This window comes from Paroedura picta, chromosome 3, assembly GCF_049243985.1.
Source record: "Paroedura picta isolate Pp20150507F chromosome 3, Ppicta_v3.0, whole genome shotgun sequence".
NCBI lineage: Eukaryota > Metazoa > Chordata > Lepidosauria > Squamata > Gekkonidae > Paroedura > Paroedura picta.
The window spans coordinates 177,043,008-177,057,019 of record NC_135371.1 but is presented as its reverse complement, the minus strand read 5'-3'; the positions used below and the strand labels follow the sequence as shown (position 1 = coordinate 177,057,019).

Below are 14,012 nucleotides of genomic sequence, written 5' to 3'. Positions count from 1 at the left end.
GCCTGCTGTGTGTGTGTGGGGGGGGGGGAGGCAGGGGAACATCGTGTTCCTGAACTCCGGAACGAAGCTGCCTTAGATGTCTGCCCTGGATCCTTCATTGCCCTCTTGCTGGCTGGCCTGCTTTTCTCAAGGAGGTGCTAGGACAGCACCAGGAGGCTTGCCAACTCTGGCCTGGAGGCCTGGGGGGGGGTGGTGGTAGCGGAGAGGAATTTGGGAAGGAGTCCACCTGGAACTCTCTGGTGCATCAGAGCAGGTGACCTGTGAACCCTCTGCCTCTTAATACCATGACGCCAAAAGGAAGCAGAATGGGGTCACCCAGTGAGTAGGTTCTGCAAGGATGAGTCTCTGCGAGGCAAAGGGGTCAGCAAGAAAAGTGAGTAATCAGCTGCCTCTACTTGAATGCAGACAAAACATGCTATTTAGGAAGGAATTATTCCGTACATAATAGACTCTGCATTCAAGTAGAAGCTGTATAATAGTCCGATTTCTTGCTTACAAGTTTGCCTTGCATGGACTTGTACTTCATAGAGTCACAGAATCCTAGAGTTGGAAGGGACCATCTAGTCCAACCCCCTGCTCAACGCAGGATCAGCCCTAAGCATCCTAACTTACTCACATTTTGCTTCCTTACCCGCCTGGAGGTTGGCAACCTGCAGCGCAAGGTGTTGTGACACACTGGAGGAGGCTAGGAAAGGTTTTGTGAGGCTTGAAGCTGTTGGTTGTGCGGGGGGGGGGGCAAACAGACAGGACAAAGATGTTGCCAATCAAGAATGCCCTTCCAGGTTCTGGAATATCTGGAGCAACAAGGTTCCTGAGCATGTGCAGGGCACCTTTCTCTCAGCAATGCATAGCCAGCCAGCTGTGGGGAGAGGCGTGCTCCACGTCCACACCTAAGCTGGGGCTGGGTCAGGTGCTCCAGGCGTCGCTGGCTTGTGGGGAAGGGGCTACTCAGGGCCAAAGGAATGGGCCAGACAGGAGCAGGGGCAGTGGGGAAAGGGGGGGCAGGAGGAGGGGGGCAGGAGGAGGTCCACGGCACAACTGGGAAGCACGTCAGAGCACAAGCAAAATTTCCTTTTTCACTTTTATTTCAAAATAATAATGTGTTAAAAATATAGTCTGGATTCTGATACATCTTTACACAAGGATGCTATGCAGGTACAGCCATGAGTCCAGGGGTGGAAACCTCTCTTGCTCCAGCGCCCAAGAAGAAAGCCCGCCCCAAGTCAGGATGTTGCCTGATCTTCTCAGAAGGACGGCACCATGCCAGGTTTGGGCTTGGGCAAAGCTTGGGGAACCCTCTGCCCGCAGACCCTTTCCAACCCCCCGCCCCCGCCCCCCCCCACTTTGCCCCTTCAGGGCAGTAAAGAACAGGCAGACTTCCCGGGGTGCCTCCTGCCCCTCCTGGGCCTAATCTCCAGGGGCCCTCTGCGTCTTCGGGCCCCGTGAGCATTTCCACCCGTGCTTTCAACCCCTATTCCCCAAGGTGGGGGCACGGATTATTGCCGTCCGGCTCTTACCCCTGAGCCCGGAGCTGGAGGGAGGCACCGGACGCCTTCCACCCAAGAGTGCCCAAGAAGGTGGGCGAGGAGTGAGAGCGTGTCCTGGACAAGCATCGTGCTCCTAGGCCAAGGCGTGGGACCCCCTCCAGGCAGGGTGAAGTGCCCCTTGCCAGCCTGACCGCTTGCTTGCTGTTTCCCAGGCGCTCCCTCCAGACCAGACCTTTTCGAAATCGCCCTCTGCTTTAAGAAACCTGGGGAGAGTCAGACGTCAGGGCTCTGTTCCCTTGTTGGCTCTTCTCTTCTGGCAGGAGTGAGCTGGGGACGTCCGGAGCTCTGGGAGCGGACCGCCCGCCCCCCCACGCCCCCCGGATTCCTCGGGCATTTGGCCCCAGTGGAGCCTGGGGTGGGGGGCAGGGTTGTCGTGGCTATGAGCAGAGAATGTAGGTGGGCAGGAAGGGGTGGGGCTGGATCCCCCCTTCGCAGAGGTTGGTGTACAACCCGGCCTGGCCGGCGTTGGAGCCCACAGGGCTGTAGTCGGCCGAGATCCCGGAGTCGGACACCATCCGGTAGCTGCCCTTCGGCTGGGGCTCTGTCTGCTGATCCCACGGGGAGAGGCTCTCGGAGTTGGGGTCGAACACGGTGTACTCGAAACTTGAAGAGGCCTGGCTGGGCTCCGGGGTCCCTGCCCCTACCTCTGTGCTCTCCCCAGCAGCCCCGGCCACAGAGAGCTGACCGCCTCCCGCGCTGGGGCCGCAGGGCAGCAAGTCTTCATCCAGAACCAGGTAATCCTCTTGAGACCCGCCTGCTGGACACGGGCGCTCAGCCAGGCCCCGGGTCTTGGGAGGCAGGGGGGGAGGGCCGTCCCCCTTGCCAGGCTGGCCTTCGGAGAGGACCTCCAGCAAGAAGGGCTGCTCCTCCAGCAGGTGGGGGCTCTGGCTCCACCACAGGTAGATGCTCTGGTGCCCCAGCCACAGCTGCAAGGGGGAGGGGGATGCTGGTCAGTGGAGAAGAAGGGCTGGCCTCCCTTGGACTCTCCCCCCCCCACCCACCCCCAACCGGGATGCCCAGGCAGGGTCTGCATGCAGGGCCGTCTTCGGATTTCTTGCTGGGACCCTAAGAACGTTTCTTGACCCATCAGGAACCAAGTGCTAAAGGACTGTGCATGTTCCCTTTCACAGTGAGGAGTTGGGCCTGCAATTCTACTTGGGAATTAGGGTCAGCATCACCTTCTCTGTCCAGACTCTCCCCCTCTCCCAAGGCGGCAACCGTGGTGGTCTGGCAGACCTCGACCAGCTAGCCCTCCGCTGCAGGATGCCCAGTCCAGGTGGCCCTCCTCATGTTGGCCAGAGACAGTCTGGGTCTTTTCCCTTCTGGCCCAGTGCTGAGGGGGGGGGGGGGCTCCCTGAAGAGGTGAGGAGGGGCCCCTCCCGTCCTGGGAGATTTGCAGCAGGCAGGAGGAATTCAAGGGGAAGGGACCACAGAAGAGACCGGGGAGCTACCTGACAGGTAGGCTGAGGGGAGAGATTTGGGACTGGCAATTTTATTTTGGGTCGTAGACTGAAAATGCATGCCACTGTTATTGCAAGCCACCTTGGACCGGGAGGAAAGGTATGATATAAACGTTTTTAAAAAAAATGAAATACAAGTTGAGGGTGGAGCCCTGGGGACCCCACCCACCAATGGGCCTGGGCAGGCAGGTGGAGGAATACCTGGAAGTTCCCCTTGTAGATGGTGAAGAGGTCCTTGAATTCATGTTCCGGGGTGGGGATTGCAGGCCACACCTTCTTCTTCAAAAATCTGGTCAAAGAAAGTGACAGAGGATGTTTCTGTGAGACCAATCTAGACAGGTACCACCATCACCTCAGGAGGTATCTAAGAAACCACGTCTCCCCCCCCCTCCCCGGGCACTTCCAAGTGGCTGTGCCGGCCCCTGCAGCTCTTCCGAATCTCCCCCCCCCCCGCATGCCCCAGCCATGTGAAGTGCTGCAGAAGGAGGTCTGTCAACGCCCCCCCCCCCCCCGTCCAGGAGGAGAGGGCTTCCCCTGAGCCCTCCGTACCTGCGGTGCGACATCAGGGCGATGAATGCCAACAGCAGGACGATCAGCGCCAGCACAGCCGAGAGGGCCAGGATGAGGGGGTCCAGACCTGCAAGGCAGGAGAGCCTCTGAGCCCAGCGTGTCCGGTGGCCTCCCGGTGGGGCTTTCCCCTTCCAGCTCTATGGCTCTATGGGCAAGGAACATGCTTCCAAGTGGCCAGGAGCCACAGCCAAGCATTTACACCAGGTGGTGCTGGACATTGTAACTCTGCATGCCAGAGGATCTGGGGAGGAAAGGGTTAAGGGTATGCTGGGCAATTTGGCATTTGGCCTCACTCTCTCATGGGTCAAGTATTGTCCCTTCTGGGTTTCACCTTCTGTAGGCCCCCCCCCCTTCTCCTCTCTCAGTCTGTTCACAATAATGTACCAACTTCATGCCCGAGTGATTCCCCCCACCAAAAAGTTCCAGAATTCAGCCTGGCCTGGAGGGAATTCACCTACCACCCCCCAGCGACAATTAGTAACTCCCCGGAAGAAGAAATTGGATCGTATATGTCGCTTTTCTCTGCCCGAAGGAGTCTCCAAAACCGTTTACACACCGGGACCTTCACTGCCCCAGCTCCCATGCAGGAGCAGAAACTGGAGGTGGGTGAGGCACACCAGGCCACATGCTCCCCCGGGTGGGTGCAGGAAGAGATGGGGCAACCTGCCACAAATAAAACTCCAGCCTGCAGCCCAGCATGAAACCCCCACTTACAGTCACCTTCCCTTTCCTCTCCCCACAACAGACACCCTGTGAGGGAGGGGAGGCTGAGAGAGCCCTGAGATTACTGAAAAAGAAGAATTAGAGTTGGTTCTTATATGCCGCTTTTCTCTACCCGGAGGCTCAAAGCGGCTTCCAATCACCTTCCCTTTCCTCTCCCCACAACAGACACCCTGTGAGGGAGGGGAGGTTGAGAGAGCCCCGATATTACTGCTCAGAACAGCTGGGGATGCACAAGAGACAAAAACTGGCACATCCCTTCCTGCCCACCCACTCACTATCTGCCTGAGTTCACAGAATCGGCATTACTGTCCGATGACTCTCTAGCCTCTGCTTAAAAACTTCCAGAGGAGGAGGACCCACCCACCACCTCCCGAGGAAGCCTGTTCCACTGAGGAGCTGCTCTAACTGGCAGGAACGTCTTCCGGATGTTTAGCCAAAAATCCTTTTGAATTAGTTTCAACCCATTGGTTCTAGTCCGACCCTCTGAGGCAACAGAAAACAACTCTGCTCCATCTTCTATATGACAAACCCTCAAGTATTCGAAGATGGTTATCATATCCCCTCCCAGTCGTCTCCTCTCTTGGCTAGACAGATCAAGCTCCCTCAGCCTTTCCTCGTATGTCTTGGTCTCCAAACCCCTCACCATCTTCGTAGCCCTGCCCTGGACAGTTTGGTGCCCAAAACTGAACACAGTACTCCAAGTGAGGTCAAACCAGAGCAGAATAAAGTGGCAACATAACCTCACGTGATCTGGACTCTCTACTTCTTTTAAAGGTAAAGGTAAAGGTATAGGTACCCCCTGTGCAAGCACCGAGTCCTGTCTGACCCTTGGGGTGACGCCCTCCAGCGTTTTCATGGCAGACTCAATACGGGGTGGTTTGCCAGTGCCTTCCCCAGTCATGACCGTTTACCCCCCAGCAAGCTGGGTACTCATTTTACCGACCTCGGAAGGATGGAAGGCTGAGTCAGCCTTGAGCCGGCTGCTGGGATTGAACTCCCAGCCTCATGGGCAAAGCTTTCAGATGGCTGTTTTACCACTCTGCGCCACAAGAGGCTCTTTCTACTTCTTTTAATACAGCCCAAAATCCCATTTACCTTTTTAGCCACCAAGACACACTGCTGACTCATGTTCAGTGCCTGGTCTACTAAGACCCCCAGATCCTTTTCACACATACTACTGCCAAGACAAATACTACAAGTAGTAATGAATTGTTAAATGTTGTGTGAATATTAAATTTCATTTATTTTCTAGCCATTTTGGTTGCAGTATTTTGCATTGATTAAAAAGGACTTTTGAGAAAAATAAAAGAAGAATGTCCTGTTGATGCAGGAGTGGCTGTGCTGGAGCATCTCTATTGTCCACCTCCTATGGCTCTATTTGGACTCTATAACCCCAAGATGGCGGTGGCAGCGGGTGGAGGCCCACACTCAGGGGAAGGCCGAGGGCAGGGGAACAAGGGGGCCATTTGACACCTGCCTTGCGGAAGACCCTGCATCTGAGAGGCCGTCTCTTCACCTGCACTGCCCATCGCATCTCCAGGGGCCACCTTGCACCGTGAAGACCCCTCTCCCCCCACTTTCTAACTATGCTTGTGGGGGCCGGGCCAGGGGTCTCAGCATTCAGTAGGGCTTCCAGTGGGGGGTTGGGTGGCCAGCGGCTCCAGGTTGGGAAACCCCTGGAGATTCGGGGTGGAGCCTGGGGAGGAGGAGGGCTGCGATGCCCACGAGGGTAGGCACTTCCCCCGGACCACGGGTTCTGGCGCAGGTGGCCCAGAGAGCTTACTGCTGGCCGTGGTGATGGTCACAGCTTGGGACCAGGCGCTCCAGTAGCCGTCAAAGCTGACTCCGTCGGGCTTGGCTCTCACCTCCACCGAGTAGCGGGTTTGGCCCTTCAGGTTGGTGACCAGGCAGTAGGTGCGCCCATTGGCAATCTCCACCTGCAGGAAGGAAGGCCATGCCCAGGTCAGCCGAGGTGGGGGGGGGGGGTGGAGGACAGGGCCTCCCAGGGACATGAGGCCCACAGCCTTCCCCCCCCCACACACACCCTGGGGCAGGGGACTGGACTTACCACCTGGGCTGGGGAGCCCTCCGGCGAGAGCTTCACCTCGTAGAGGATGCTGGAGTCCAGGAAGGCCAGGCGGGGGGCCTGCCAGCTGGCATTCACCTGCCCTGGTGTCTCGAGCAGGCGCACCGTCAGGTTGGAGGGAGGGTCCAGGAAAACTGCCAGCAGAGGGGAGGAGGAAGCAGAGAGAACAAGTGGGCACCTCTCTGGACATCTCAGGGAAGCGCCCATCGGGGAGACAGAACCCGGCCTCCCTGGAGGACCACCCAGCCCCCCAGTGAGGCCCCCAGAGGCATCCTGCCTGGCCCCTTCAGACTGGGGCCCCCTCCCGCATGTCAGAACCTGCTAGGAGGGACTTTCTGCATGAAATGGCCAGGCGGAGGCCAGGGGCTCTGGGGGGAGAAGCCCTGGGGAGTCCTCTCTCCATTGGACAGGAGGCCACAGAGCTGAGGACGGTCCTGCAACAGCCAGATCCTGACAGGACCCCCCCCCCCACCTCAGGCCAGTGAGGCCCGTTAGGTCGGAAGGACCTACTCTGCTCCCAAAGCCCCTCTTCTGGGCTGCCCCAGCTCCTCCCCTGGCAGGGCCCTGGCACGGGCAGACCGGTGGGTGAACTTTACCATTTGGATTCCTGTCTGTCATGCAGTGGCTCCTGGCACAGGAGGCCCTGCCTGGGAGAATGTTAGGAGTCCCCTTGCCGGGGGGGGGCTCTTCCTCCCCTCCCCTAAGCCACGGGAGAGGGGGGGGCGCTCCCTTCTTACCGACTTGGTTCATCCAGACCTTTCTGGAGTACAGGGAGGTGTTGCTGGGGGGCCCCTGGAAGACCTGGACCTCAATGGGGGTGAAGGCTGCCACGTGCCCCCGCGGGAAGAGGCAAAGGTGGCGGGTGGTGTTCCGGGCCGTCTGCTCCACTTCCAGGGGGCAGGACTTCATCACACTCTCATCCCTGCAAAGAAGCCGGGTGGGGTCTCAGCGGGGGTCTCAGCCCACAGGAGCTGGCCATTCCCTGGCCATTCCTTCCGATGGGCCAGGAGGGATTCTGGGAGCCGGGGGGGGGGGAGGGTTTGGCTTCTGGCCTTTTTAAAAAGCTCATCTTCAGCCTACTTGCCAAGTGGCAGGCCTCCAAGCTACGTTCGGACTGCTCTGTCATTCCCCAGCAGCCTCTCATGTTAACCCGGGGGGGCCGAGAAAGGCGTCGAACCCCCAGAGGTCTGGCCAGGCCTGGTCCGCAGGCAGCCCGGTCTCCCTCGTGGGATTCGGCTCGAAGGGTTGGCTGAGTCTTGAGCCGGCCAGTTCTGGGGCTGCCCCCGAGACACTCACTCAAATCTGTAGAGGAAGGTGTAGCCCGTCTGGTTCTCTCCCTCCCTGTGTGGGGCTGGTGGAGTCTCCCAAAAGCAAGCCAGGTCCTCCACGCGCTGGGAGAAACACTTGGGGGAGACCTCCTCATCGGTCAGCAGGCGAGCAGCTGGAGGGGAAGGGAGGGGAAGGTCACCCACAGGGGGGTGGGGCTGCGTAGGACAGCCCACCCCCACCCCTGCACTCTCCTAACAGCAGCCTGAGTCCCCTTCCTACTCTGCGTAGCTCCATCTGCAGCCTCCTTTAACCCAGCAAAGCCTGCTTCTGGCAGAGGCATGGGAGGGGGCAATGAACAGGGATGCCAGCCTCCAGGTGGGGCCTGGGGATCCCGCCCCCTGAATCTCCGCTCATCTCCAGACTGCATAGAGGAAAGGGCAGCTTTGAAGGGGGGTTCTGTGGCGTTGGGCCCCCCTGCTGAGGTCCCAGTCCTTCTCTCCAGGCTCCATCCCCAAATCAAACTAACACCCCCCCCCATCCCCTGCTAGTGGGGGCCTGGGGGGCCTAACCGGTATGCCTCTGAAGGACAGCTTTGGCTTTCCTGGCAGCAGGCAGGGTGTGTGTGTGTGTGTGTGTGTCTCAGGCCTAGGTTTATTTGGTGTCCCCCCCCCTCCTCTCTTCCTCATGGCTCCCTCCCACCTTTCACTAACAACACTGTCATCATGTCCAGGGTTTCCCGCCTTGGCCAAAGAACTAAGGATCCAAAGACACCCCCTAAGGCTTCCCCCCAAAGTTGCACCAGAGCCCCCCTCCATTCACACACCCCCAACCCCACCCGGAGAACACGGCCTTCCTTGGGGAGCCCCCTCAGAGGAGGACTGAGAGGCAGAAAAGCCTGGGGAAGGGCTTCTCAGCACAAGGGGGGAGGGAGGAGGAGGAGGAGGAACAACTGTGTGTGCGGGGGGGGGGCAACTTAGGCTGACCTTTCCCACACGGCAAGGACATGTGGGTCCTCCATGCACCTGAGGAGCAGAGGCCCTGGAACAGATGAAAGGAGGGCCTCCCTCCTTCACCCAAAGGCCACTCACACGTCACAGGAAGTGGTGGCTGCTAGAAGCCCAGATGGCCCCGGGGGGGGGGGGGGGCTCTGGATGACCCTCTGCAGCAGCGGTCTGGAAGGGGCTCTCTGTCTGGGGCGGGAGGCTCCATCTTCTTGGAGGGGTAACAGTGGGGGGGGGCTTCTGGAGTTCTGGCCCTGCCGGGGCACCTCCTGATGGCCACAGTGTTGGGCTCGAAGGGCCGCTGGCCTGATCCAGCATGGCTTCTCACGTGTTATGTCCATGCCCCTTGCCCACTCTTCAGTGGACGTGGCCACTCATAGCTGGCTTGGGGATTCAGACGGCGGCCCAGAGCAGGACGGGCTGCAGACCCCCATGGCCTCCCCCTCATGTTAGACAAACAAAACACAAAGCCCCTCCCTCTGCCGTCTCCGGCTGCTTCCCGTGATAAGATGCCGCCTGTCCCTGCCTTCCGTTCCTGCCAAGGCCCAGCAGAATCTGGGCTGTAGAAAGAGGAGCAGGAAGCAGGGCAGGGGGGAGGGGGGCCATTTGCGGAGGGTGGGTGGTGGCCTCGTCCGACCCCCTTCCAAATGGCTACCCACGGCCCCTCAGAGTGCCCACCCTGCGCTGGGGGCAGCTCAGCGGCTTACAGACCTAGAGGGCTTTATTTTGTTTTTTTTTTTGGGGGGGGGGGAGAACTGAGGATGGATCAGGAGAAGGAACAAAAGGCTAATTCATTAGAATCTCCACCCCTTTGTTCCCTTGCATTCAGCAGGGGGTTGGACTAGATTACCCTGGAGGTCCCTTCCAACTCTAGGATTCTTTGACAGCATCCCACTAGGAGCCGGGAGACCCAGGCTCCAGCCCCTGCTCTGCGGCCTTCAGCTCCCCTTGGTCAGCCTGGGCCACTCCATGTTCAAGGGATGCGCAAGCACAGCACATGCAGCCTGCCCTCACTGCAGGGAAGGAAGGCATACCCGTGGGTGCCAACCTCCAGGTGAGGCCTGGAGTGCTCATGGAATACAACTGGTCCAGACTATGGAAATCAGTTTCCCTGGGGGGAAAGGGGGGGCTTGAGGGCATCGGGCCCCACTGAGGTCCCGCCCTCCTGCAGCCCTCACCTCAAATCTCCAGATATTTCGCAGCATGGAGAGGGCAGCCCACGGACACACGCACACGGACCCACACTCCATCGAGAACTATAAGGAGGGCGGGCGGGGGCCGACTTTCCGAGAGCCACCCTTTGGGAGCTGCTAGGGTGGGGTGGCACGGCTTTTTAGGAATTGCATAACCTAATTTCGACCAAAGCGCTCCCCCCCCCCCCCCCTTTGGCAAAGAGCAGGCGACAGCGAGACGGACGTGAGACGCGCGAGACCCTGTTGGGCACCGGCTGGCCGACCCAGAGACCCCTTGTCCAGGCAGGGCCAAGGCCGCGCACCCCCCCTCCCCCCGCCCGCCTCCCCCCGGACACGCTCCTGGGTACCTTTGTAGTCGAAGTCGGCGCCCAGGGCCGCAGCGGAGCCGGGCGCCCCCCCGAGCAGCAGCCGCAGCAGGAGCAGCCGCGCGGCCAGCAGGGTCGCCCCCCGCCGCGCGCTGCCGCCGGGCTCCATGCTGCTCCAATCCGACGGGACCCCCGCGGCCTGCGGCTCGCCGGCCAGCCAGCCAGCCAGCCAGCCTGCCAGCCAAGCGGCCGGCCTCCTTCCTCCCCTGCCTGCCTGCCTGCCTGCCTGCTTCCCTTCCGCGGCACCTTTTGCTCACCGCCTCGTCGGGCCGCCTCTGCCTCCGGGCGCCGCCGCGCAGCTGGCCGCAGCAGATAAGGGACGGGGGGGGGGGGCGGGTGCCCGTGCCCGGCGGCAGAGCTCTCTGGGACTAGACCCTCGGCCCCACCCGCCTCCTGGGAGGCAGCAGGGAGCCCTTGGTGCTGAGCCGGGACCCCTCCCCTCCTAACCTCCAAGGCCCCGTTCAGCCAGCCATCAGGAGCCCCGCAGCCCCAAGGCCCTTTTGCCTACCCCGCTTGAGCGGGGGCCATGTTTGCCAGCACCAGGTCGGGAGACATCTGGAGACTGGGGGGCGGAGCCTGAGGAGGACCGCGTTTGGAGTGGGAAGGGACGGCAATGGGCGCAAAGGCCGCACGCACCCCTCCTCCTCCTCCTCCTCCTCCTCCTCCTCCAGGGGAACCGATCTTGGCTGCCTGAAGAGCACCTGTCCGAGGAGGCAAACTCCAGCCACCACCTGGAGGTTGGCAACCCTATGGGGAAGAATAAGTTGCCTGTTCCACTAGTGAAGTCCCTGGGCCACGTTAGGGTCGCAACTTCCTTCCTGGGGGTGGGAAGGTACAAGGCGTGTGGGGGTGGGGAAGAGAGTTCATCTTCAGCCGGTTCCCCCCACTGCCCCTTTGGGAACCTTAATCTGTTGGAGCCCAGCCATGGATGGCCAAGTTGTTGTTGTTGTTGTTATTATCCTGAGCCTTCGGGGAGGGCGGTATATAAATCTAAATAAATAAAAATAAATAAATAAATAAATTATTAATATTAATTAGATTTATTTCCTGCCACTCCCCATAGGCTCGTGGCGGGTCACAATAGTCCTATCCCCATTAAAATACCCATTAAAAGGCTTTAAAAAAGTCCCTGGGTCTTCTCCTGGTCGGAGGGCGGCCAGCCTCCAGGCAATACAGATCAGCTCCCCTGGAGAAAATGGCTGCTTTTGGGGGGTGGCATTGACCCTCAAGTGCGCCTTGGGAATCGTGCCCTGGAAAGTCCGGCTCCCAAGCATGCAGGGTTGACCCTAGCTAAGGCATGTGGGGGAGGGGCTGGTGCCCTTGACCTGACCTGAAATGCCACCCCTCCCCAATCAGGTGGGATGAGGGAGCCTTGTTGGATGCCAACTCTGGGTTGGGGAATTCCTGGAGATCAGGGGGTGGAACTTGGGAGGATGGGGCATGGGAGGGGGCCCCAGTCAGGACATGAGAGTGGAGCAGCAGAGTGGAGTTCTAGAGTCAGGATATCAGCTGCGATTCCAGGAGATCTCTAGGCCCCACCTGGAGATTGGCAACCCCAGACAATCAAGGTCACCCCCCCCCCCAACAAGGAAGAATGGTGCCTGACCCTGAGGTGGCCTTTTGCCTTGGACTTTTCTTCCCCGCGTCCAGGTCAACAAATTACCTGCCTGCGTGTTCAGAAGTTTGGCTGTGTCCCGTTTCCTTTCCACATCCGCAGGGCTCACCTTAGAATCATAATGTTTTGGAAGAGACATCCAGGGTCATGATTGCATGATTCTGGAAGCTCACTGCTACCTGCCCACCTACAGTGACCCCCATTTCATGTCCCAGTGATCCACCCACCAAAAATCTCCAGAATTCAGTTAATAAAATCTGTCAGATGACTCTCTAGCCTCTGCTTTAAAGCTTCCAAAGAAGGAGAACCCACCAGCTCCCGAGGAAGCCTGTTCCACCGAGGAACCGCTCTCACTGTCAGGAACTTCTTCCGGATGTTTAGTCAAAAATTCTTTTGAATGTATTTATTTACTAGAAAATAAGCCCGCTGTACTCCAAATACAGTGGGCGCTAGCGGGGCTCGGGAGTTTGGCGGGTCGGCTCTCTGGCTGTGCTGGGCCAGGGGCCGGACCCGAGGCCGGGCACGGGGCGGCGTGTGAGCTGGTGCCGGCTCATACTGGCCCCCACCCCGTGACGCGGCCTACCTGGGCCTCTGGGGGTGAGGGAGTGAATGTATGTGGTGGAGCTGGAGGCGAGGCCGCTGCCGATGGGCCGGTTCTTTGGCAGCGGGCAGGGCTGGCGGCGTGGGCGGCACAGCCTGCGTTTCCGCAACCGGTCCCCGAGCATCCTCGAGCGAGCGGGCCTGTGTGCTGGCGGGGTGGGCGCCACCGCCGTGTCTTCCTGTGCCGGGTGGCAGTGGGCCGGGGGCGAGGTGTTCTGGTGGTGGCCATGGCTGAAGCCGGCGCCACGGCTGCTGCTGCTGGCCGATCGTGGGCGCATGGCGAGGCTGCAACTTGCCCTCTCCAAGGCGAGGCAGGTAATGGTGGTGGATTTGTCAGTCCGGCGGGAAGGGACCAATTGCGACCCGCGCACAGCGTGGCTCGCAATTGGTCCCTTGCCGCTGGACTGACAATCAGAAGGCCCAATTGGCAGGCACTTTGCGCCTGCCTATTGAGCCCTCCGATTGTCAGTCTGGGGGAAGGGGCCTATCGGCACCCTTCCTCATCCCGGACACGGCCCGCCCTCGGGGCCCTTACTGCTTTATTTTATCCACTCCGCAAAGAGCGGTTAAAGATTGGATTTATATCCCACCACTCTCAGAAACCTGCTCACACTGGGTTACAGAAACAATCTAAACGGTAAAACCCCATAAAATACCCATTAAAACCCCCAATAATTACAACAACCCAAAGATGGCAGAAAACAAACTCTCCTTGACAGGAAGGCCCTTACAAGAACAGCATGAGGGAAACCAACCCACTGGTTCTGGTCTGACCTTCTGGGCCAACAGAAAACAACTCTGCTTCATCTTCTCTATGGCCGCCCTTAAACTATTTGAAGATGGATATTATATCTCTTATGTCCTCTCCAGGAAATAAAGCTCCCTCAACCTTTCCTCATACAACTTGGTCTCCAAACCCCTCACCCTCTTTGTTGCCCTCCTCTGGACACGCTCCAGTTTGTCTCCATCCCTCTTCAACTGGGGTGCCCAAAACTGAACACAGGACTCCACGTGAGGTCTCACCAGAGCGGAGAAAGGTGGTAAACATCACCTCCCATGATCTGGACACTTCTTTTAATATAGCCCAAAATCCCGTTTGCTTTTTTAGCCACTGAGTCACACTGCTGACTCACCATAGAATCACCGAGTTGGAAGGGACCTCCAGGGTCATCTAGTCCAACCCCCTGCCTTATGCAGGGAACCCAGAACTACCTGCCCACCCACAGTGACCCCAGTTCTATGCTCAGAGGATATCCCCCCCCCCCAGCTCAAAAAAAAGCAGGACTCCTGGCCAGCCTGGCCTGGAGGAAATTCACCTCGCAACCCCAAAGTAACCATCGGCATTTCCCTGGCCGTGCAAGGAAGGGCCACGAGAGCCAAGCGCTGGCACAGGCCTTCTGCCCACCCACTCGCCCCCTGCCTACTTGCACAGAATCAGCATTTCTGACTCATGTTCACTCCTCACTACTCAGACCTCCCTCGGGATGTCCACAGATGCTCAAGCAGCCGCTTCACAAAACAGCCGTAAACCATCCCTCTGTTAGTGCCAGTTTGGGATTTGGGGGCAGAGCCGGGGAGGGGGA

The 14,012-nt window shown here is 59.2% G+C and overlaps 1 protein-coding gene across 1 annotated transcript; it reads right to left on the bottom strand.

The window, feature by feature from the left end:
• Positions 1-1,067: 1,067 nt before the first annotated feature.
• Positions 1,068-10,465, bottom strand: EPOR (erythropoietin receptor). Its single transcript, XM_077329955.1, has 8 exons — positions 10,197-10,465; positions 7,683-7,827; positions 7,124-7,308; positions 6,369-6,520; positions 6,084-6,237; positions 3,557-3,644; positions 3,209-3,296; positions 1,068-2,473 (listed from the first exon to the last, which is right to left on the bottom strand). The coding sequence occupies exons 1-8, from the start codon at positions 10,321-10,323 to the stop codon at positions 1,925-1,927; spliced, it is 1,488 nt and encodes a 495-aa protein (XP_077186070.1). The 5' UTR covers positions 10,324-10,465; the 3' UTR covers positions 1,068-1,924.
• Between the last annotated feature and the right edge of the window lie 3,547 nt (positions 10,466-14,012).

What these genes read in the sequence shown, in the direction of transcription:
- EPOR (XM_077329955.1), bottom strand. Translation starts at nt 10,323, where the DNA reads ATGGAGCCCGGCGGCAGCGCGCGGCGGGGGGCGACCCTGCTGGCCGCG. An exon ending in ACCTTCCTCTACAGATTTGA is followed by an intron (nt 7,309 to 7,682) that starts GTGAGTGTCTCG and finishes GCTTCTTTGCAG; the next exon opens with GGATGAGAGTGTGATGAAGT. An exon ending in GACCATCACCACGGCCAGCA is followed by an intron (nt 3,645 to 6,083) that starts GTAAGCTCTCTG and finishes CCTGCCTTGCAG; the next exon opens with GTCTGGACCCCCTCATCCTG.